The sequence below is a fragment of the Manis javanica genome, chromosome 6, assembly GCF_040802235.1.
Source record: "Manis javanica isolate MJ-LG chromosome 6, MJ_LKY, whole genome shotgun sequence".
In the NCBI taxonomy this organism is placed as follows: domain Eukaryota; kingdom Metazoa; phylum Chordata; class Mammalia; order Pholidota; family Manidae; genus Manis; species Manis javanica.
Window position 1 is genome coordinate 116,228,112 of NC_133161.1, and position 25,891 is coordinate 116,254,002.

Sequence of the window (25,891 nt, forward strand, 5' to 3'; positions counted from 1 at the left end):
AAGTTTACTTAACATACTGAGACAGGGACCGTGGATGTAGTCAGCGTAGGGTGAGGGCCTCCGGAGGGGGCAGGGCAAGATATCTGCAGTCAGAGCAATGTAACTACATGCAAGGAAACCCCCCTGCTAAAACTCTTTGTTAAACATTGAGCTCAATATGTGTGTGCAAATTAGTTAGTAGTTTAAAACCTATACATACTTAAGGTACTATACAAGAAGATATGTCAAAGAAATAATCAATCCTCCCAAGTTTCCTTCATATGCTACATCTATAGCTTTTCTTCTTCCTTCCTAATTACAAACCTTAAATAGAATTCGTGCCTCATATCGAATTTACCGAGTATCATAATTCCTCCAGGTGGTAAAGATACCTCGAGACAAGTGCTGGGCATAGAAGCCACAGGGCATAAATCTGCAAAGAAGTAAAAAGCTAACCTTTGCAAACAATATGGCTTCTCTCTCACTTACCAACTTTACATTTCCCTGTATGGCCCCGGAAGATGACTGGTTAGCCAGAGACGGGTAAGATTCCTCAAGGGAGGAACAACCTAAGACAGGCACAGTCGCAGGGGGGCCATCAGGTGAGAATTTGGGGATCAACAGAGGTGAGGCTCAGAACCTCACCCCCCCTGCTTTGAGAGAAATCTTCTGCATCCGTGGATGTCTTGCTGCCCTTGTCTAGCCTGGATTAATACTTAGTCCATAGGCACACACCTGATCATCTGATCATCTACATTTGCCTTCTTACAGCACTAAACTATGTTTTCTACCTTTATCTTGCATCTACCTACCACTTCAGCATTTTATTAAAAATAAAAATAATAATAATAATAGGAGAAATGTGGGATCAACATATAAATCAAGTACAAAAATCAAATGAATATTCATATTTGACCTGATGGTTTATAGGTCATATTGCATGATCAAAACCGAAAGTTTCTGTGATGAATGCCCTTGTACTGTTCACCATGTAAGAATTTATTCACTCTGTAAGAATTCGTTCACCATGTAAGAACTTGTTCGTTATGCTTCAGAAGATTGGAGACTGACGAGAATTAGGCTTGAGATGGATTAATGATTGTACATTGAGCATTGACCCCCCTATACTGAATTTTATTGTTGTTAACAACCATTTGATCAATAAATATGAGAGATGCCCTCTCAAAAAAAAAAAAAAAAAAAAAAAAAAAAAAAAGTGCAATGAGAGGAGAATTAAAATGAGGCTTTTAGCTTTTGCTTGGAAGAGCATCCAGAGAGGTCCACTCACGATATGAAGGTGGTTCTAGGAAAATATTAAAAGTATGAGAGGAAAAAAAAAAAAAAAAAAAAACATTGAGCTCTAGAATCATTCTTCAGTGAAATCAGTTAATGTTCCCAAGATAAAGAAGAGTAGCACATGTTTTATTATGCTAACCATTTATAATCATGTGTAAGGTTCTCTTTAGCATACTAAAAGGCCCAGGCCTATGTGCTGTCTTTTCTCCTTCAAATCTGATGAAGTGATTTTGCAAACTGGGCAACTAATTTAGCAAGTAAGCCCAGGCATAAACAACACAGTAAAAGGCAGGAAGGATTCCACCTTAAAGGTAAGATTGCATTTTAATACCCAAGAAGTTAAGACATTAGAAATTCTTAACTTACTCTTTAGCAAACAATACTCGGCCCACCTTGGGGGCTGAGCAGGTGGCCTTGTTTCATATGCTCCCAGACCAAGATGCTGGTATCTCAGAGAGAAATTATCAGAGGAAGTTTACTTGTGTTGTTAATTCTAAATATTGAGGGACCACTTAAGTCCACACCCCTAAGTTTTTTCATGTTCTAGAAAAATCTTCAGCTGCCTGTAAAACCCCCTAGACAACGCACCACTACGGACTCTCTTGTCCCCTCCTGGCGTGAGCCGGGAGCTCTGTCTGTCCTTTCACTGTTATCTCTAAATAAAAGCCTGTACCTTGCTCTCCTACCTTGACTGTTTGTGAAGCTCATTCTTCAGCTCCACAAACAAGAACCCTGGCATCAGTACATTACATTGAACATTCTTGATTTTAATATTTAGTTGATTTGTCAGTTTAACAGTCTTTCAGGACATGTGCTGTTTTGTTTCTGATTCAAGAAATTCTTCCCCATTAAGGTGTAACACATTTCATCTTAAAATGCCTTTTAAAGATTTGCCTCTCACAGTGAAGTCTCTGAATCATCTGTAATTAATTAATGAACATGGCTTATGCCAGGGATTTATTTCATGGCTTCCCATATAGAGTAAAAGCTCCCAGCACCACCCTTTGCTATTTGTGGACTAGTCCATCTTCTCTCTGATTTGCAAGTCACCTCTTGGGTTCCAGGTTCCATACAGGGAACCACTAAATTTTGGAAATTCAGACTATAATGGAGCCAAATGTCCTGCAACTTCTCCACAGTTAAGGATCTGAAGAGACGCCTATTTTGCCACCCCACAATATGCATCTTTGTTAGTGATTATTCTACGGTGGTTTAAGAAACTGCAAGCACAAGAGAAGCTCTGAAAACCCACTAGAAATTGACCTTTGCATGAAATGACAGGGTGTCTGCCCCTCTGAAACATGAAGATGGGAATGACTAAATCTAGAAACTCTTAGCACAGGCAAAGGCAAAAACTTAGATCTTAAAACAACCGAACCCTCTTTACGGTGCTTTGCCTGAAAACCTCCCTTAACTAGCCTGCCCCTCACCCAACACCTTTCCTCTGTTTTTAGATGAAGGTGGCACTTATGGTGATGGTTTGGGTCATTTGGGGAATTTAGTAAATTTTACTGAGAATCTCCCATATAAACCAGAGAGATGCATAATACTAAATTTGTTTTCTCATGTTTATCTGTCTTTTATTACTGGGTTTCAGCCACTTACATAGAAAGGTACAGTTGTGGTATAACGAGTCATAAGAAATAACACATTTAGTCACTCAGATGACCTAATGTATATTTCATCTTCACCTCCAGTTCCTGAAAACACTGACGAGTCCTAAAGCTGAAATGGGTGTTTTGTCATGTTCGTGAGAGACTTTTGTGCTGAAACTGTAAGAATAGAAATAGGTTAGCATAAGCATAGCCATCTTAAAAGCCTAGAAGCCATTTTCTGAGTATGTGACTTAGAAAGAAAAACTGGAACTGGGTAAGGCCTTGAAAAACAAGCTAATCATGAACACCAGATGGTGGGCAGCTGTGGCCTTTAGTCAGCTAACCTTGGTCAGCTAATCCTACATACCAAGCTTATCGTGCAGAACCTCCCTGACAATTGAGGAGTGGTCTTATCTTGCTCCTGCCTAACCCCAGGATGTATGTCTTGCAAGAATAATGTGCAGCTGTGGAAAATTACTATGAGTTAAGTGTTTTGAAAATGCTATATAAACCCTTGGCTTTGAGTGCTCGGGGTCCTTGTTGAGACCGCTAGGGCTGACATTGGACCCCAGCTAGCTGGCTGAATAAAGACTTTGCTTGAATTTACATCTCTATGCCTGTGTAGTTTGTTCTCTGGAGAAGCCTCGGAAACCCGGACCCTAACAAAACTATTGTATCTGTAATCTGGAACAAAGCAATCAATGAATTAAATAAATTATGGATGGTGGGAGCCTGATTTCTCAGTATTGCAATGGGAGGTTATGTTGTGGGTCTTAGATCCGGCACGCCAGAGCAGGAGTAAGGAAACAGGTCCTCACAGAAAAGTAGATTATAAAAAGGGAGCCTTTATTTTAGCCAGCCAGTGCCTGCCAAGGAGCAAGGGCTCCAAGTACAGCCCCGAGCCCCTGTTACAACATCCTTTTAAGCATTTTTACCGCATACTGCTTAGTTTTTGCAACTTTTCCACCTTCGCCTAAATTCAGCAAGCTATATTCCTTGTTTAATGTTGGGGGGGCTTAAGCATCCTGTTTTGGGAAACGGGTGATACTGCTGGTCTCTAACAAAGCAATGTACAGAAGCAAAAATAGTGTGGAGTTAGTTGAACATCCTGTTTCTCATGGGATTTATATCTTTTCCTTTAGTTTCTCTGAAGTTGGTACCTGACTAGGGTCTGGGGCTAACTTTACAGAGAGCTTTGTGTCCTATTTTATATCTGAAACTGCTTCAGCCTCTAACAGTTACAGATAAGCCAGGAGAGTATGTGACGATATCCATGTGATAATAGATCTGGTTGGAGACATTAGTATAAACTCTTCTTTATCTTACTATGTATACAGAAAGCTCAACATAGAAATCTTCCTACTTAAAAAGTGTATGCATAGGTTGGAGACTTGATAGATTTCCTGTGGTGTCCTCTGAGCACATGTAAGTCCCACATGTAAGTTTTAAATACCATTCCCAAATAAAGGAAACTGTCAGGGAGAATCTGGTTTGGTGACAGGGAAGTCAGAGGACAAGGTGAGGAAGGAATTCATTAAAGCAAGAGTGTTAGGGAATGACAGAATGGAATAAAGGGAGTTTATTGAACAGCTACTCAGCATGGGGCACGACCCCTGCTGAGTCCTTAAGCCAGGGTCACCTGGCACCCAGCGTCTGCTTGGCTCTGCCCGGCGTGGGAACTGAGTCCCTAGGTGGGAGACTTACAGGCAGGTTACTGAAGAGCATGACTGTGAGCTGCAGCCCCCGGTCACCCAGGAGATGGTAATTTGCAAGCCAGGTCTGAGCTCTCAGCAGTCCCTCCTTACTTGTCTGAGATAGGATAGAGTGAAGGTTAAAGCCAGAATTCGGAGGATTAGAATGACAAAGCGAAGTAATAAAGCACTACTGGAAAGGCACAGACACAATGCATTTAAGTGAGAAGTTTATTTAAGGCAAAAGAGCACACTTGAATAAAGGGGAATGTTGGCTGCTCTAGAGAAGAGGCACCCCTGAAAGCTGGGAAAAGATTAAAAGGATACGCACCTAGAGAGTGCAGGCGACCCCAGAGAGAGGAATGCCCTGAAAGGTTGGGGGTTCCCCCTTTTAAGGATTCTTTAGGACTGTGACTAAGGGCAGGGGGTGCAGACTTGTTAAGTGGTCTTTGAATACCTTAGATCAGAAGTCCCTTGTGTTGTTAGTTCTAATTTCTCCCCAGGATACCGGTGTCTTGGTCTGGGAGCATATCAAACAGACTGTCTGCCCAGCCCCCAAGGTGGGCCGAATTATTGTCTGTTTGCCAAAGAGTAAGTTAAGAATATTACTTAACTCTTCCTGCCTTTTACTGTGTTGATTATGGCTGGGACCGCATGCTAAATTAGTTGCCTAGGTTACCAAACTACTTAATTAGGGCCAGAAGGAGAAAAAACAGCATATAGGTAAAGTTAAAAAATAAGCTGGGCCTGAATGATAAACACAATAAAGACATGGGCTATGCTGAGGGTACCCTCCTTTATCTGGGTAATATTCAAACATTTCAGGCCAAATTGCTCCTGGCTTTTTTAGCTTTAATTGATTAATTGTGGGTCTTCTTAGTGGACTTTATGGCCTTTTTCTCTTTCCACTCTGCTCATATCTATTTTCCTGCCTAACCAAAACCAAGGCTGTTTGTAGATGAGACTGGGACCGTGGGTGTAGTCAGAGGAGGGTGAGGGCCTCTGGAAAAAGCAAGGCAGGATATCTGCAGTCAGAGCAATGTAACTACATGCAAGAAGACCCCCTACCAAACTCTGTGTTGAATATTAAGCTCTAGAGTCATCCTTCAGTGAGATCAGTTAAAACTCCCCAGATAAAGAAGAGTAGCACATGTTTTTATTATGTTAATCATTTGTAATCATGTGTAATAAAAGTCCCAGGCCTATGTGCTTGCTGTTTTTCCTCCTTCAGACCCGATGAGGTGATTTGCAACCTGGGCAAAGAATTTAGCATGCAGGCCCAGCCATAAACAACATATAGTAAAAGGCAGGAAGGATTCCACCTTGAAGATAAGATTGCATTTTAACACCCAGGAAGTTAAGAAGTAAGGTTCTTAACTTACTCTCTCACAAACAATACCTCAGCCCACCTTGAGGGCTGGGCAGGAGGCCTTGTTTGATATGCTCCCAGACCAAGACTCTGGTATCTTGGGGAGAAATCAGAGCAGGAAGTTTAAGTTAACTCTAAATATTCTAGGAGCAGTTAACAAGTCCATACCCCTAAGCCTTTACCCGGTTCCCCAAAATCCTCAGCTGCCTATAAAACCCCTAGACAACACCCACTAATGGGCTCTCTAGTCCTCTCCTGGCATGAGCCAGGAGCTCTGTCCTCTCCCTGTATCTCTCAATAAAAGCCTCTTCCTGGTTCTCCTACCTTGGTTTATAAATTCATTCTTCGACTCCCCAAACCAGAACCCAGGCATCATAGAAGTGACTGATACCAAAAATAAGACAACACATACAGGTCAGAGATGGAGGGACCATATTACCTAATTGCAGGGACACAGACGTTCACATCTGCCCTGTCTCTGCCACATTAACCTCCCACTGGTGTGGCCAGGAGCCTAGGAGAGAGACCCACAGGGGAAGGGCCTGGAGCCAGCAGCACAGATTACCTCCACTGGACAGACATGGGGACCAGGGCAGCTGCACAGCCCTGGGTACTCAGGTGAAGACCTGGGCCCACTTGTACCTTTGCCTTGAAACCCATGCCAGCCATGGCAGCTTCACCCCCAGCAAGGAGGCTCCAAGGTTTTGGAGTCCTGCCTGCCGGAAGCAGATGTTGACTTCATCTGGGAACCCACAGGCAAGCATGCATGGAAGGAGGAGATAAAGCCAGGAGGTGCTGTGTGGGAAGCAGGAAGCAGCCTCTAACCAGACAGCAGATCTGCAAGCACCTTGATCTTGGACTCTCAAACTTCACACTGTGAGGAAAAAGATTCCTGTTATTTGCGAGCCACCGAGTCACGAGATATGCTGTTACAGCAGCCTGAACAGACTAAGACAACTACCGTAGAAGCTGGAGGGGCAGCTCCATAAGTGTAGGTTTGAGGAACTTAACCACAATGGAAAGAGGAAAGTGGTCAGATTCCTGGAACTGAGCAGGGTCTAGAAATTCTGAAATACATGCTTCCAGGAGCCAGCAGGTTGCAGCTGGGGCTTCCCCTGCCATGTCTGTGGTTGGGGCTGATCAAATGCAAGGGTATGGTATTAGTGAATCATGACATTGCTGTATGTGGGGTGGGGTTGGGAGCTCCACAGGCATTGAGACCCCTCCGGGGGCCCCAGGGTGAGGGGACATGGAGCCCTGGAAGGAGACGAAGGAGGGATGGAGAGTGGGCAGGCCACTCTATGGAAACCTGGGCTCCCAGGGGTTGGAAGTTAGAGCGTGTCTCAGGGCCAGGGGGCACGGAATGCAGGCTTGCCAAGGAATGTCATAGGCACCCCCCTTCTGAGGAATGTGAGATGCAAATAATCCAATTAAAAAATGGGCAGAGGAGCCCGGTTTGAAAAAGACATCTGCACCCTGTTTATCGCAGCACTATTTACAATAAACAAGAAATGGAAGCAACACTTTGGAAGCAACCTAAGTGTCCATCAGTAGATGAATGAAGAAGATGTGGTACATATACATAATGGAATATTATTCAGCCATAAAAAGAAAACAAATCCTACCATTTGCAACAACATGGATGGAGCTAGAGGGTATTATGCTCAGTGAAATAACCCAGGCAGAGAAAGACAAGGACCAAATGATTTCATTCATCTGTGGAGTATAAGAGGAAAGAAAAACTGAAGAAACAAACCGGCAGCAGAATCACAGAACCCAAGAAAGGACTAACAGTTACCAAAGGGAAAGGGACTGGGGAGGATGAGTAGGAAGGGAGGGATAAGTTGGGGGAAAAAGAAAGGGGGCATTATGATTAGCATGTATAATGTTGGGGGAAGGCATGGGGAGGGCTGTGCAACACAGAGAAGACAAGTAGTGATTCTATAGCATCTTACTACGCTGATGGACAGTGACTAATGGGGTTTGTTGGGGGGGACTTGGTGAAGGGGGGAGCCTAGTAAACATAATGTTCTTCATGTAATTGTAGATTAATGATAACAATAAAAAGAAACCATTCCTCTTATATAGTCATGGACCTTATTAGGTAATCACTAATTAGTAAATTGAATAAAATGTGGACATGCCTTTTTGATTTTTTAAAAAAGGGATTGCCAAAGAAGAAGTGAAAGAAGTGTACATGGGCAATGTTCTACAAGGAGGTGAGGGACAAGCCCCTACAAGGCAGGCAGTGTTGGGCGCAGGTACCAGGAATACATTTTTTGCTTTTATACTTATAATGTTTGACATGGCAATGTGGAGGCTATTTCAGCTTAAATAAAAAATTAAATGTATAATGCAATCTAACATTTATAGACATATTGGCAGAAGGAGTGTTGCAGATTATAGGTTAATATGCTCTGTTTTATTAATTTTAATTCAACAGTTGTGTTTGAAGAATTTTTTTGAAGTATGACTTATTTGCATTGGTTTTTAGGCTTACATATTTCTACTCCATGCACCACTGAACAAAGTTTGTGCCTCAGGAATGAAAGCCATTATGATGGCCTCTCAGAGCCTTATGTGTGGACATCAGGTATGAAGCACCTGTTCCATTTTATAACTACAGTAATTTGCGGTGTTAAAAGACAGTAAAATCCAATTATAGTCATGCTTTAGAAGTGAGATTCTTTCTCGTAAGTACAGTTGCTGTGTTTCAGATACTCAGGAGTGGGTCTGGATTTGTGAATTCCCTTTGACAAAGAGGTCAAAATGATACCTTAGGTGTCCTGCTTTAAAAAGTAGTTTTTGGCCAAGATGTTTTAGTCTTTGGATGACTCTTTACTTGGAACCTTTCCCTAAGATTCTGGGTGATTTAAAACATCATAAAATTTGTATATGCTAGAATAAGAAGGATTTTCATCTGAAATGAAGATAAAGGTGCTGACCCTGGGAACCAGGCCATTGTTTGAGCCCTGAATTGGTGAGTATTTGGGTTCATTTGTTAAATTGTGTAGGCTTTCCATTGGCCTTGCTGATTTGATTTAGATCTTGTCTTTACCTCAGTCAGGCAAGACAGGCTGCTCAGCAAACATGCCGTGGTGTTAGACTAGACCTAGACTCATGGTTTATCAGATCCCAGACTTTCTTCTTTCAGCTGAGGAGAGTGGGGTCGAGACAACCATAAACATAGTTACGGGCTGAAATCAGAGAACACGTGTCTTAACCCTTTCTGGTGAATTCCAGCCTATCCGGGCATAAACACACCAGGCTAAAGCTCAGCAGTAAGGTCTTGACGGATCTCTTCCGTGTGCAAGCTTCTGCCAAAACTACCATCTATAGACTTAAATCATCATGGTATGACACACCTTTTAACCAAGGAACTAATTTCATAGCAAGTAAATGCGGCAGTGGACCCATGCAGGTCAAATTCACAGACCCACACTCACTGCATGCACCACGGAATGACAACCACTAGGCAATGGTCCGTCCCCACTTAACACACCATGATCCCCCTCCCCATCAGCCTGAGGCAGCTGGCTGCATAGAACAGTAAACTGTGTTTTAAAGACTTTAATTAGCAGTGCTGACTAGGTGACATCTTGTGGGTCTGAGGGAACACCCTCCAGGATGAAGTACAGGTGCTCTAAATCAGCACCTAAACCATGATGCTGTCCCCCCGCAGCCAGGATTCACAGGTCAGAGGATCTAGCGGGAAAACAAGAGAGGAGTGGCACATATCACCATTGCCTCTTTAAATACACTAGGAAAATGTTTGCTTTTCATCCCTGTGACTTTAGGCCCTACTGGTCTAGAGGTCTTAGTGCCAAAGGGAGGAATACTTCCACCAAGGACTCAAAATGATTCACTCAACGTGAAGCTGAAGCTGCCACCTGGCTGCTCTAGCTCCTCATTCCAAGGGCAAAGAAGGGAGTTACTAGAGTGGCTGGAGTGCCCGACTTTGACCATCAAGGGCAAACTGGGTTGGTACTACACAAGGAAAGTAAGGGGAAGTATATCTTGAAGGTAGGAGATCTTGGGCATCTTTTAGTATTTTCATGACCTATGATTAAAGTCAATGATAAACTACAACAACTCAAGGCAAGACTGCTAATCAACAGCTTAGACCTTTGAATGAGGGCTTGGGCCCACTCCACCAGGCAAGAAGGAACCATGACCAGCTAATGTACTCCCGAGGGCAAAGGAATATGGGCTGGATAGTGAAGGAAGTAGCTATAAGTACAAGCTAAAACCACAGTTGCAGAAATTAATGCTTAATAGTAATATATGTGTTAATATATATGGTATATAATATTTGGTCATAGTTAAATTGTCCCTTCAATAAGTTGATATGAATATGTGTGGGTAAATATACATTTAAATATTAACTGAGTTTTGTATTTTCTTCCCTTCTCTCATCCCCTTCCTATCTAACATAAAATGTATTAATGGTAACTTTGTATTATAATCTGCATAAAGCTTTAACATGTTTTTGGTTGCATGTGGGATAGCTGTATCATGTTAAGCAGAAGCATAACTTTGTAATTTTCTTTATTTGGAAATTAAATATAGTTTGAGGAGATGTGCCAAGTAACAAGGCATGGGTTGTGGTCACTCTGTCAACTTGACTAGTCTGATATATACTTCCCAGTATTTCCTTTTCTGTGTGTTTCTGGTTTGGGTGGGCAACAAAAGAGATTCTTAGAGGAGATCCGGAGAGTGGAAATGAAGCAGAGGCTGTTTTATAGCTTGCATGCACTGTCACTTACCAGCTGGGTCACTTTTTAATGTAAGGCATCAGCTGAGACTGCAACCAGCCCGCCTTTCCTTCCATCCTCTTTGAGCTTCTCCGACCTCTGGCCCAGGAGTGTGTAGTCAGCTCCTGGACTAGTCTACAGGATTGCCAGACCACCACAGTTAGAGGCAGCAAGGACTGGCACATGTTTCTGTCCATCCTGGAGCACTCTAGCTCATGCTGGTGGGTTCCAACTTGCTCATGTTCTCTCCCACTTCACACCCATTTTTCCTTCCCAAGTGTATGCCCTCTGGACTTAAAGCTTCAACATCAGATGTAAACATAACAGTCAATAAAGCTGCTTAACCATCTTCCACAATTGTATAAAGTCAAATCCCTGCAAGAAACCTGTTTCTCTATGTCTCTTAGTAGTTCTATTTCTCTAATTGAAAAGTGACTGATACAGATTTGATCTTCCATAAATAGCAACAACAAGCTGTTTTAGTTCCAGGGCTCTGCTTGTACATTTTTTCAAGAATGTTCTAAGAATATTATTTTTAATATCATTAACTATTGTTCAAAAATAGTATGTAACAGCATATGAAATTCAGATATTTCAAATGTCAGCTTATAATATGATGGTTGAAAATTCTTGTAATAATAATGTAAAACCACTCCTTTTCTCTAAAGCCCATTATCTAATGACCAAATCCAATAATACTGTTTCGATATACTCTATCTGAATATAGTCAATCATCTCCCTTCTCTGGTCTTATGACCTCGTTGCCATTAAATTTTGCAAATGGTTCTACCATAAACTCATAACCTGTACTGGCTCTTCAACATAATTAGAAAAGCCTCCCATTTTCCACAGTGGCTATTTAAAAGATCACTATCAACCCTGGACATTCCATCAACTAACTCCCCCCTCACTCTCAGTAGATGACCTCAAAAAGGAAACAAATCAGATAAGAATGTCATCTTACTACCACCAAACCTATAAACCATCCAGCAAAAAGACTGCTTGTACGTATCCCCTCCCACTGTAACGGAACGGCACATGTACTCATGTTTAATCCTGCCATCCATACACTAAGCCCTCCTCAAACATCCCAAATAAGACTAACTGCAGTCTGCTGAGATATGCTACTCGTAACCTCTCCCTCTTCTTTCTCATTCACCTTTCCTTCCCTTGGCAACAACTCTTCAAATCAGAATTCAAGTACTTAGGCATGCTAAAGATTCTTCTAGCTTAAATATTCCTTCAAAATACATATCCCCTTCCATTACAGTCAAAGCTAAACCTGCTGAATAAATTGTCGAGGGCAGAGTAGTAGTCAGGATTTATTATACAATGACTAATAACTGATAATAATGGCAGATGTCAAGTTATGGTTGATGGTTAGAATACAACCATTATTGTAAACTGGTAGAATAAGTCTTTGGGAACAGTCAAATCTCCAGTAGCTAAGGGTTTACCATTTAAGTATAAAAACTCTTCTTACCGTAGTCATTTGGAAAGGACATGTTCCCAAACAGTACTATAACCTTTCCTTTAAAAGGTTTAAGCCTTTAAAACTTAACATATAAAACTTAATTTAATCTTTTCCTGGTTATATGGGACAATTATTAAATGTGTCACACTTCAGGAAGGGCCCTCTGAAGGCTAGTTGCTTCTAAGCTAGCTACATCAACCAAGACATCCATGATTTTTTTAGTTATTTCTCTCCATTTTCCATCTAAATCTTCGCTCTCTATATTGTTAGCTGTTAGTTCTCATTGCTGTAAGCATTTCTTCTTGTGGTAGTCTCTTTCACCACTTCTAATTTGCTGCTTTTATTATACTTCTGGTCTAACACTGGATAACAAGTACATCAGAATTACATATAATATAAAAATAGGGCTCCACAGAAAACTTCTCCAGGTAATCAATAAATAATTGTTAAATTCAGAGTAAAAATAGAAAAGCTAGCCTACAATCTATAAACATTTTATTAGCATCAAAAAAAGAGATGCAAAATGTCTTTTAAAACCATGACATACAATGGAAAAAAGGATTCATATGCTTGCCTTATTCTCTGGTCTACAATGACATCCTAGCTACAAGTAACTTTAAAATTTTGTTTCTTGTACTACAAATTACCATTCATATACGGCATTACTATGATGTCAACATACACTAATTTATTACAGGAAGAAAGTAAGGAATTAATTCTATACATTTTTAAAGTTAATTTAGAGGATTATTTAAACTCAAAGATTAACGGAATTATTTTTCAAAGTGAAACTAATGCCACCTGGCAAAGACAAAGAGAGCAAACGCTGTAGTCAGCAACGTAACCCAGCTGTGGTTTTGTTCTTCACTTCATACATTTTATAGTAAGTGAAGTACCATATTACCTAGCTCTTCTACAAATAAAGGATCAGCATCATCATCACCTAGTTTATTGAAAAGGACACTAATTTCTAAGTATTAGCTTTACAAAATGACTAGAAATATACTCAGGTTTCAGCTATTCATATAACTACCAGATAAGTATACAAAAAAGTTAACAGTCTTTTGAAGCTCTGCCTACTGGTGATTAAATAACTATTAAGTTTCAGTTGAGAGAAAAATCTCAGATGAAATACATCCTATTATAGCAACTCAGCTGACAAACTCTGTTTCTAAAAATTGCTCTCCTGTTAAATCATGTACCACTGCAATGCTACGAAGTCAGCAACTAAACTAATATCCCAAATGGCTCGTAATTTTAGCTACTAACAAAACCTGTTTAAAAAAGAACAAGAAAAACCAATGGAATTCCATTAAACCATATTAAAATCTTATGAGGCAACATAACAAATTACCCACTTTCAGATGATTTAAATCCTTAAGTTAATTTCTGACTTATCTTTGTTCCTCACAAAACATCTGAGAACTAAAACTAACCTAATTAGAGATGTAAGTTTTTATGACACAAAAATTAGTCACTTTTTCATAAGTGAAAGAAACCTTCATGGAAGAAAAAAAATACACACATATTATTATGCCCTAGGAAAAGAGAGAATTTACTGGTGCTGAATCACAAAATTAAGAAAACCTCATCTTAAACACTGTAGATGAAAAGTGGGTATTTCTCATGCCTCTATCTCACTGACTCTTCCTATTCATACACATCTCGTGTTTATCATTATTCTTTCAGGGAAGCCTCTTTCACCTCTGTGTTTCTCTCTGTTAGGATTTCATATTGCCATCACAGCTCTAACTTGACTTTTTTATTCAGCAGTCCTTTAGTGAATGGTGCCAAGGCTGGGGAACCCTGTTCCACGGGGATTATGAGTAGATTATTACAGCAAGGAAAGTTCTTTTGTATTCATTAATGGTAACGACCATCCACATGAATTGGGGAGTTAAGTTGAATTATTACTCTGAGTCTGTTTAATCAGGCGAATAGTTTCCAAATTCAGGGCTGGACACTGAAGATATTAGTGAATTAATACTAAGTATACAAAAATGTTAAATGCCTCTAACCATGAAAGCTAATTTGTTTTCTCATTTTGATGCTTCAGTAAAAAAAAATGTGAATTATAACAAACTTTCATCTTATAAAAAATCAGATACTCAGGAAAACTCCATGAAAACTGAAAACTGAAACCCTTTTTAGCATCACTACATAGAAAAAATGGTTTGCAACAAATCTATTTAATTGGTATTGCATTATTACACAGGGATTATCAACAGAAAAACAGATTAGTCCAATGCTTACAAAAGCATTTCAAGTTTTATGACAGTGTTTAATCAAAGTTTTTATCATGACTGAGAAACTATCCTTCAAACTCCAAGCCTTCAAATTCATTGGAAAAAGATGAATTGACTAATGAACATAAATTTCATACAAGTTTGGACTCCTTTTCTTAAAAAAGAAAAAAGGATAATTAACATACTAAATGAGTATACCCAATTACCAACAATTTAAACATAGGTCAAAATCCAAGAGAACCACCTACAGTTCTCATAAAATCTCGTCATGGTCAAGAACTAAGACGTGGCCACAATGAGATACCACTTCACACTCATTAGGACAGTTGTTATTAAACAATAATAATAATAAGTACTGGTGAGAATGTGGAGAATTAGAAGAACCCTTGTGTATTGCTGGTGGGAATATAAGATGGTGTCGCTGTTGTGGAAAACAGTTGGGTGGTTCCTCAGAAGGTCAACCATACTCTGACTATATGATCCAGCAATTCCACATCTAGATGTACAACCAGAAAAACTAAAAGCAAGGACTCAAAAAGATGCTTGTACACCAATGTTCAAAGCAGCATTTTACTCATAAAAGCTAAAAGGAGAAAACAATCCAGATCTCCACAAATGGATTTTTTTAAGTGATATATACATACAGAGGAATGTTATTCAGGTTTAATAAGGAATGAAAATCTGACACATCTTATAACATGAACAGACCTTGGCATTATGCTAAGTGAAATAAGTCAGATGCAAAAGAACAAGTACTACATGATTCCACTTACATGAGGTACCAAGAAAATGCAACTTCATAGGAAAAAAAATAGAATACAGATTACGAGGGTCTAAGGAAGATACGAGGGTGGGAAGAAGAGTTATTGTTTTATGGGTATAAGGCTTCTGCTTGGGATGATAACACCCAAATTTCAAGTTTTCTTTAGATGTTACAGGAAAATATCCATGATTTCACTTTTGGATTAGCCTTTTCCAAAGCTATTTTCACCTCCTATCAATGTAAGTCTATGAGAATAGGAATGACTACCATGAGAAATGAATCAACCAAAGGATGCTGCAATGAGTTGGAAATTTCAACATTCCATACTTTCTTCTAATAATGCGTTTAAGAAAGGTGTGTCATTTAATATCTTACAAGTTGTTATTACAATTACAGTTTACCAAAAATAAAATAAAGGATTTAGGTTCTACTGTATGTTAAGGAAATATATGTAACTTGTATTTTAAAAATTATTTCCACTAGAAAATGTATCATGCCTTGAATGTCACAAATTCAGAAAAAAAATACAACTATCAATAGAAACACAAGCATATTTTATTAGACAATAATATCACCTTATTTTCTTAAAATTTAAGGTAAAACCTTAATAACTTTGAGTCTTTCTCTCCCTTCCTATTGTTCTCTTGTACCTTCCAATTTCCTTCCCCTCTAGTCCATTTTTAATGCATTATCAGTACAAAAAGGATAAAATTAATGCCCACAGTGCTAACAAAATTAATAAATTAATAAGGAAAGATGTATATAGATCTCATGAAGATGTGCCTAAGTTTATGTTGCCAAGGAAACACTGACGTCTTAGATTTCAAATGGAGGAGGTCACATTTAAAGGATGTTGGAGTCAATAGAGGTATTTTAAGAAAGAGCAACACATACACTGGTTATTCCTAAATACCAATAAATGACACATGGAAATTTTACAAAGACAATTAAATTTAGAGAACAGTCAACAACTATTAAGCTGAGTCATTTGAAAGGCAGTACTGATTTAATGAAAAAAAGCTAGACTAGGAGTTTAAAGTTGAGGCTTCTGGTACTGGCTTTTGCAACTCTTTAGCTGTGGGAACTTGGAAAAGTTACCTAGCCTTGCATAAGCCACTTAATTCTCTTAAGAGTCTTAATTTCCTCACCAGGAAAATGTGGAAAGCCAAGCATAGTTAATCAAGTCCCTTCTGGAACCAAATAGCTTTAGTTCTATGATTTCAAAGGAAGAAACTTCCAAAAAGAAGTTACTATATACTTATTATCTTCTAGAAATCATAATAAGTAGACTGTCATCCATACTCTACGATACAAATTTCCAGTATAATAGATGCTCATATTCTTTGTTTGGATATTTTTTGTTGTTCCCCTTTTTTATTAATTATACAATAATATTCAGGAAAGAAGCCTGAAAAATACAGGAAGGATTAAAAAGAAACACCATAATTCTCCTATCCAAATACAGTTGAACAACACAAGAGTTAGGGAGGGGTGCCAACACCCACTGTAATAAACAATCTGCATATAACCTTTGACTCAACAAAAACTTAACTACTGACAGCCTACTGTTGACCAGAAGAAGCCTTACCAGTAAAATAAAGTCCACTAACACATTTTTATGTGATATGTAGTATATATACTGTATTCTTACAATAAAGTAAACCAGAAAATGTTTTTCCAACACATTTCTTGAAAAACAAAACCCACATATAAGTGATCCTGTGCAGTTCAAAACCATATTGTTCAAGAGTCAACCATACAAAAATATAATAAAGTTTATACTTGGCATGAGATGACTTTCTAACCTAGTAATAATAAAGAGATGCTATTAAAAATTTAGTGGTAAAATATAACTGGTAAGAAAGTGAACATAATCCAAATTTCACAATTACAAAAAAAGAAGGATGCACCATAAAAATTAAGTAAATGTAATGGAACAGGGTAGGAATGAACACTGACTGGAGGTAGTATCACATTTGCAATCCAACCCAAATATTTCATCTTCTCAGTTTAGGTTAGGACACTCTGCTGTTGCTCTCAAAAGACTTTCCACTTGTCTTTCACAGTAATTTGCACATCCATAATTATTGAATTCCATTTCTCATAATTATGTACTGAATGCTTCTTTTTCCTCCCTAGCCTACAGCTCCTTAAAGGCAAGGATCATGTCTTCCTAATGTGCCAGTGTATCCCCAGTAGAACACCTCACATATTGAATGTATTCAATTACCATTTGTTAACTTAATAAAAAAATAAATGGGATCTTGGTATGTTAACTATTCCTGACTGATTATCTTCTCCCAGGACCTTTTAACCCATTGTCAGGATAACTGCTTAATAAGGAAGGTACACAAATTCAAAGATACCTGCCATGAAAATATGCACATTTAGATATCCTAGGGTAGGACTGATAAACCATGGCCCACAGACCAAATAAGGTCAGCCACCTGTTTTTCTTTTTTTTGTTTGTTTTTTGTTTTTCTAAGTAGAGTTTTATTGGAATATAGCTAATACTTTATTTATATGTCACCTATGGCTGCTGTTGTGCCACATTAGCAGAGCTGGCCATTGCAACAGAAAGCTGAAAATATTTACTATTTGGCCTATCACAGAAAAAGTTTGCCAACTTCTATCATAGACTAACGATTTTCAACTAATAAAAGAAGAAATAGGGTATTGAACATTTGTGATCTCTTCATGAAAACACACAACTAAACCATATGCCAATATAAAATTGTCAAGGACTGAGGAAGAAAAAGATGGCAGAATAGGAAGGCAAGACTGTAACCTTCTCCCACATACACACCAAGGAAGCAACTACAGCAAATACAACTAACCCTGAAAACGACCTGAACACTACAGAACAGATCATCTACACCTGGTGAAGAAGAGAAGCCCACATAGAGAAGGGTAAAGTGGCACAGCTGCAATCAATTGGGACCCACGCCATTCCTCCATCCCAGTCCACAAGCTGGAGGGAGAGGAACCCAGCAGGGGCAGATAAGCACTCAGGAATCCCTCACACCTGGGCCTAGAGATCTGTTCTGGGAACATGAGTCCACACTGCACTGGGCTTTGGTGATTAATGGAACTGGACACCAGGGAGAGTTAGAACATTGTGGGAGGATGAGACCCCTGCTACTTGTGGAGGACAGGCACGCTCTACCGGTCCTTCTGAGACCCAACCAGAGGTGGCAGTTTGAAAGATTTACCAGCAGTGGAAAGGTTGCCAGAGAGGCGGGGGCTGGACAGAGCTCTCTTGGAGGTGAAATGACAGGTGGACGGCACTTCCCTGGTCCTCCCTCAGCCCAACTGGCAGGGCACTTGCAGGAGCCAGTCCAATTACTGGCAGCTCAGCCTTAAAGAGCTTCCCTGCACATATGCCTGCTCAACTGGCTAGGCCCAGCAGTGTCAGACTTTGCTACCTGACATTCCAGGGAGGTTTTCCAAACCCACTCAGCCCAGCTGGGGAGGTGCCTGTGGAAGCCAGTTCCAAAAGCTCCTTTCTCTTCATCGGTGGCCCAGCCCCAGGTCACACTCCCCTGTGCCCTGTCCCTGCACACCTCATTAGCCCAGAAGTGCCACCATTGCTTCCTTGCAGAAGCTCCACTGCACACCTCACAAAGTTCACAGAGGGAGCTGTCACCCTCTGCTGACAGAGATCAGCCACTGCCGGCAGAAAAGCAGCCCTGCCCACAGTCCCACAACAGCAACTGTGGCTCCACCACAAAGGAGAAGCAGTCACTGGAGAGTAAAATGTCTTGAGCTTCTGGGCACCACAGGATTCTTTCTTCATAAAGCCATTACTTTCTAGTAGACCAGGAGGCAGAGCTCATCTATCCAATACAAAAGAAAAAACAGAGACCCAGACAAAATGAGGAAGCAGAGGAATATGTTCCAAACAAAAGAACATGATAAGGCACCCAAAAGAGGGCTAAATGAAACATAAATTACCAATCTTCTTCATGAAGACTTCAAGTTAAGTCATAAATATGCTCACTGACCTACAGAATAGATGACCTCAGTGAAAACATCAACAAAGACATAGACAACATGAGAAAGAGTGACCCGAGCTGAAGAATACAGTAACTGAAATGAAAAACACAATGGAGGGAATGAATAATAGATTGCTGCAAGAAGAGGAGACAATGAGAAGGAAATTGAGAAAAGGAAAACATCAAAGCTGAGGAACAGAGAGAAAAAAGAATTTCTAAAAATGAGAGGATGCTAAGAACACCATATGACAACTCCACATGGAACAATGTTCACATAATGGGATACCAAAAGAGAGAGAAAGAGGAGGAGAAAATTTCTTTGAAGAAATAATTGCTGAAAATACCCCCAACCAGGGAAGGAAATAGACAGCATGGTCTTGGAAGTGCAGGGAACCACTAACAAAAGGAACCACAGGAAGACGAAACCAAGACACATAGTAATTAAAATGGCAAAGATTAAAGACAAAGAAGAATCTTAAAAGCAGCAAGAGAGAGGCAAGTTACCTATAAGGAAAACCCCATGAGGCTATCAGCAGATTTCTCAGCAGAAACTTTACAGGCCAGAAGGGAGTGGTATGAAATATTTAATGCATTGAAATGAAAGAACCTACAACCAGGAATCTTCTACCCAGCAAGGTTATCATTCAGAACGGAAGGAGAAATTAAAAGTTTCCAGATAAACAAAAGTTAAAAGAATTCACCACCACTAAACTGGACTTACAGGATACACTAAAGGTACTTCTGTAGAAGTACACTACAAAAGGAAATGTTCCTAAGCCTAAGTATTTTTCATCAGTGAAAATACACTCATATTAAAGGTAGTAGACCAATCACTTACTAAGCAAGTATGAAATTTTTAAAAAGTAGTAAAACTAATTATACACAAAATATGTCAACAGATACACTAAAAATGCAGATTATGACATCTAATACATACAATATGGAGGAGGAAGAATAAAAAAGAAGTGCTTTTGGACTGTGTTTGAAATAAAGTGACCATTAACTTAATAGAGACTATATATTTAGGAAACTATCTATGAACCTTATAGTAACCATAAACCTAAAGCCTATAACAGATACACAAAAAAATTTAAAAGAAGAAATCCAATAATAGCAATAAAGAAAACAATCAAATAACAAGAGTTTAAGAAAGGAAGAAAGGAACAGGAGTAACTACAAAAGCAACCAGGAAACATTAATAAAATGGCATTAAGTAGAACCCTATCAATAATCACCTTAAATGTAAATGGACTTAATGCACCAGTCAAAAGACAGAGTGGCAGAATGGATAAAGAAGTAAGACCCATCTATAGGCTACCTACAAGGGACTCATTTCAGACCCAAAGACATACACAGACTAAAAGTGAAGGGATGGAAAAAGATACGTCATGCAAATAATAGGGAGAAAAAAAGCAGGAGTGAATAGCAGTACTTGTATCAGACAAAACAGGCTACAAACCAAAAAAAGTAACAAGAGACAGCAAAGGACATTACATAATGATAAAGGGGTCAGTGCAACAAGAGAATATAATCATAAATATCTATGCACCCAACATAGGAGCACCTAAATATGTAAACCAAATACTAACAGAACTAAAGGGAGAAACAGACTGCAACTCAATTATATTGGGGACTTTAACACACCACTTACATCAATCAATAGATCATCCAGACAGAAAATAAATAAGGAAACAGAGGTACTGAATAATACCTTAGATCAGATGGACTTAACAGGTATCTTCAGAACATTCAACACAAAAGCAGCAGGATACACATTTTTCTCAATTGCACATGAAAACTTCTCAATAACTGATAACATACTAGGCCACAAAAAAAGCCTCAATAAATTAAAAAAGATTGAAATTGTTATCAAGCAGCTTCTCAAACCACAATAGTATGAAACTAGAAACAAATTACACAAAGAAAACAAAAGAATCCACAAATACATGGAGGCTAAACAACATGCTTCTACATAATCAGTGGGTCAATGAACAAATCAAAGAAGAAATCAAGCAATACACATAGATAAATGAAAATGAAAATAAAATAGTCCAAAATATGTGGAATACCACAAAAGCAGATCTAGGAGGTACATAGCAATACATGCCTACCTCAAGAAACAAGAACAATCCCAAATAAACAGTCTAAACTCACAACTAAAGAAACCAGAAAAGAACAAATGAACCCAAACTTAGTAGAAGGAGGGAACCTAATAAAGAAGAAGAGCTGAAATAAATAAAATAGGGAAAAAATAATCAATGAAACCAACAGCTGGTTCTTTGACAAGATAAACAGATAAATTCCTATCCAGATTTATCAAGAAAAAAAGATAAGGGGACACAAATAAAACTAGAGAAGAAAAAGGAATTATTATAACTGACAACACAGCAATACAAAGATTTTATTAGAGAATTTTATGAAAAATTACATGCCAATATATTGGATAAACTAGAAGAAATGGACAAATTCCTAGGAAAGCACAACCTTGCAAGACTGACCCAGAAGAAACAGAAATTACCAGTAATGATATTGAATTGGTTATCAAAAGCTCCCAACAAACAAAAGTCCTGGACCACATGCTTTTGCAGATGAATTCTACCAAACATTTAGAGAGCTAATACCCATTCTTCTTAAATTACCCCAAAAAGAACAGGAGGAGGGAATAATTACAAACACATTCCAAGAGGCCAGCATCACTCTAATACCAAAACCAGACAAACACACTACAAAAAAAGAAAATTATAGACAATATCCCCGATGATATCAGATGCAAAAATCCTCAACAAAATATTAGCAAACCAAATTTAAAAACACATCAAAAGTCATCCATCACAACCACATGGGATTTATTCCAGTGATACAAGGATGGTACAATATTTGTAAATCAATGTGATACACTATTAATAAAAGGATAAAAACCACATGACCACAACAGATGCTGAAAAATCACTTGACAAAATTCAACATCCATTTATGATAAAAACCATCAACAAAATGGGCACAGGGGAACATACCTCAACATAACAAAGGCCATATATGAGAAACCCACAGCTAACATCATACTCAATGGTGAAAAGCTGAAAGCTTCTCTACTAAGATCAGGAATAAGACAGGGACACCCACTCTCACTACTTTTATTCAACATGGTACTGGAAGTCTTAGCCACAGGCACACAAGATAATGAGATAAAAGGCATCCAAATTGGTAAGGAAGAAGTTAAACTGTTACTATTTGCAGATGATATGATACTATCATAGAAAAACCCTAAAGACTCCACCAAAAGACTATTAGAACTAATAACTGGATTCAGCAAAGTTGCAGGATAATTAATACATTGCTGAGTTCCTAAATACTAACAGCAAACTAACAGAAAGAGAAATCAAGAAAACAATTCCATTTACAATTGAATCAGAAAGAATAAAATACCTAGGAATAAACCTAATCAAAGAGATGAAAGACCTGTACTCTGAAAAACTATAGGACATTCATGAGAGAAATTAAAGAAGACACAAATAAATGGAAATCTATCCCATGCTAATGGATAGGAAGAATTAATATTGTCAAAATGGTCATCCTGCCCAAAGGATTTTATAGATTCATGCAACCCCTATGAAAATACTAACATCTTTTTTCAATGAACCAGAGTAGACAATCCTAAAATCCATATGGAACCACAAAAGACCCCAAGTAGCCAAAGCAATCCTAAGAAAGAAGAACAAAGTTGGGGCTATTATGGTCCCTGACTTCAGGGTATATTACAAACCTACAGTAATCAAAACAATATGGTACTAGCACAAAAACACACCCAAAGACCAATGGAACAGAATAGAAGGCCCAGATATAAATGCGTGGATATATGGTTAATTAATATACAATAAAGAAGTCGTGAATATATCATGGGGAAAAGACAGACTCTTCAATAACTGCTGTTGGGAAAACTGTACACCTACATGCAAGAGATTGAAACTGGATTATTGTCTAACCCCATACACAAACAAACTCAAAATGGATTAAAGTCCTAAATGTAAGACATGAAACCATAAAACTCCAATTTTTTCATAAAACATATTAAAAAATCTCTTCAACATAAGCACAAGCAGTTTTTTCCTGAACGCATCTCCTCAGGCAAGGGAAACAAAATAAAAAATGAACAAGTAGTACTACATCAACTAAAAAGATTCTGTACAGCAAAGGACACCATCAGCAGAACAAAAAGGTAACCTACAGTATGGGAAAACATTCATAAACAGTTTACTTGATAAGGGTTTAACATCCAAAATATATAAACAACTCATAAGCCTCAACACCATAAAAACAACCAGATTAAGAAATGGGCAGAGGACCTCAACAGACATTTTTCCACAGAAGAAATACATATGGCCAAACAGGCACCTGAAAATATGCTCTACTCTACATCATTAGTCATCAGGGAAATGCAAATCAAAACCACAATGAGTTATTACCTCACACCAGTTAGAATGACCACTATCCAAATGACAAAAAATAACATGTTGGCAAGGATGTGGAAAAAACAGAACCCTCCTACATTGTAGTTGGGAATGCCAATTGCTGCAGCCACTATGGAAAGCAGTACAGAGGTTCCTCAGAAGACTAAAAATAGAAATACCATATGACCCATTAATTTCACTTCTAGGAATTAGCCCCCAAAACACAAAATCCCTTATTTGAAAAGATATATGCACCTCTGTGTTTATTGTCACATTATTTACAATAATGAAGATATGGAAGCAACCTAAGTGTCTATCAATAGATGAATAAGAGTGGCACATATACACAGTGGAATATTATTTAGCCATTAAAAAAAGAAGTTTGGCCATTTGTGACAACATGGATGGCCATAGAAGGTATTATGATCAGTGAATTAAGCCAGGCAGAGAAATACAAATGCCATATGATTTCATTTATTTGTGGGATATAAAAAACAAAACAATACAAAATGAACAAAAGAGCAGTATACTCACACTGAGAAGTGAATGGTGGTTACCATAGTAGAGGCATAGCAGTGGGTAGGTGGGGAGAGTGAGGGCAACAGAGGCACAAAAATTCCTCAATCATAATATAAGTTGGGATAGAAGTGTAGCATAGAGACTAGCCAGTGGTTCTGTAACATCATTCTATGCTGATAGATAGTAACTGCACTAGTTGGCATGAGGCTTTAATAATGTGTCCAGCTAATATAATATGGAATCTTTAATATAATTCTACTTGGGGTAAATATAAAAGTGATTATCACATTTTGTTTCAAAAACTTTATTATTTTTCCTACAATAAGGAGCAGAGAAATGAATGTAGTGAGAAAAATAAAATTATATTCATTCGGAAAAACTGGTGAATATTAACAATAAAATGGGAAAGACCTTTAATAATAAATATCAAATTGTCACTATTTGCAGACAAATAATATATATAGTTAGTCCTAAAGACAGCACCACAAAACTAGCAGAATTAATATATGAGTCCAACAAAGTTTCAGAATACAAACAATATATAGAAGTTATTGCATTTCTATATACAAACAACAAAGTAGCTGAAGGAGAAATTAAGAAAACAAACCCATTTACAACTGCATCAAAAAGAACAAAATACCCAGGAATAAATCTAACCCAGGAGGTAAAATACCTGTCTTTTCTTTGTTGGGATTTTCCTTACTTGTTATTGGTATGTTCAGATTTTCTATTTCCTCATGATTCAGACATGGTAGGTAGTATATTTCTAAAAATTCATCCATTTCGACTAGGTTGTCCAATTTGTTGGCCTATAATTATTTACAGTAGTATGATCTTTTGTATTTCTGTGATATCAGTTGTAACGTCTCCTCTTTCATTTATAATTTTGAGTCCTCTTTTTTCTTGGTAAGTCTAGCTAAAAGGTTTGTCAATTTTGTTTGTTTCTAAAAACCAACTCTTAGTTTCATTGATCTTTTCTTTTGTTTTTTCATCCTCAATTTCTTTTATTTCTGGTCTTATCTCTGTTATCTTCTTCCTTTTGCTAACTTTGGGCTTAAGTTTTTCTTTTTCTAGTTTTCTATGTGTAAAGTTAGGTTGTTTATTTGTGATCTTTGTTTTTTCTACATATAGGTGTTTATTGCTATAAATTCCCCTCTCAGGACTGCTTTTGCTGCATCCCATAGTTTGGTATGTTGTGTCTTGATTTTCTCTTTTTTTCAATATATTTTTGGATTTCTCACTTTCATCTTTGATTGATTGTTCAGAAGCATGTTGTTTCATTTTCACATATTTGTGAATTTTCCAGTTTTCCTCTTGTGATTTCTACAACTGTGGCCTCAAAAGATGTTTGGTATGATTTTCAACTTCTTCAATTTGTTAAAAGACTTATTTTGTGACCTAACATATGATCTATTCCTGGACAACGTCCCATGTGCACTTGAGAAGAATATATATTCTGTTGATGTGGATGGAATGTTCTGTATATGTCTGTTAGGTCCATTCAGTCTGAAGTATCACTTAAGTCCAATGTTTCCTTATTGCTTTTCTGTCTGGATGATCTGTCCATTGAAGAAAGTCAGATACTGAAGTCCTCTAGTATTACTGTACTGTTGTCTATCACTCGTCAGATCTCTTAGTATTTGCTTAATATATTTAGGTGATCTGATACTGGGTGCATATATATTTACAATTACTCTTCCCTTTATCATTATATAATGGCCTTATTTGTTTCTAGTTTTTTACTTCAAGCCTATTTTTTTTA

The 25,891-nt window shown here is 38.2% G+C and overlaps 1 protein-coding gene across 21 annotated transcripts in view; it reads left to right on the forward strand.

The window, feature by feature from the left end:
- LOC108384619 (acetyl-CoA acetyltransferase, mitochondrial-like) overlaps window positions 1–25,891 on the forward strand; it is a 186,636-nt gene that overhangs the window by 44,488 nt on the left and 116,257 nt on the right. For 7 of the 21 annotated variants that reach the window (XR_012132520.1, XR_012132521.1, XR_012132535.1 and 4 more), the window contains one exon: window positions 8,425–8,523. The exons of 9 other annotated variants lie outside the window; for them this stretch is intronic. Coding sequence is in view for 1 of the 12 variants with exons in the window: in XM_073239341.1 (XP_073095442.1) it covers window positions 8,096–8,191; window positions 8,425–8,523 (195 nt within the window). In the remaining 11 variants the exon portion in view is untranslated. Of the gene's footprint in view, window positions 1–8,095; window positions 8,192–8,424; window positions 8,524–8,832; window positions 8,911–10,406; window positions 17,444–25,891 lie in introns of those variants that run through there. 5 more of the 21 variants (XR_012132528.1, XR_012132531.1, XR_012132524.1 and 2 more) reach the window with 3 other exon arrangements.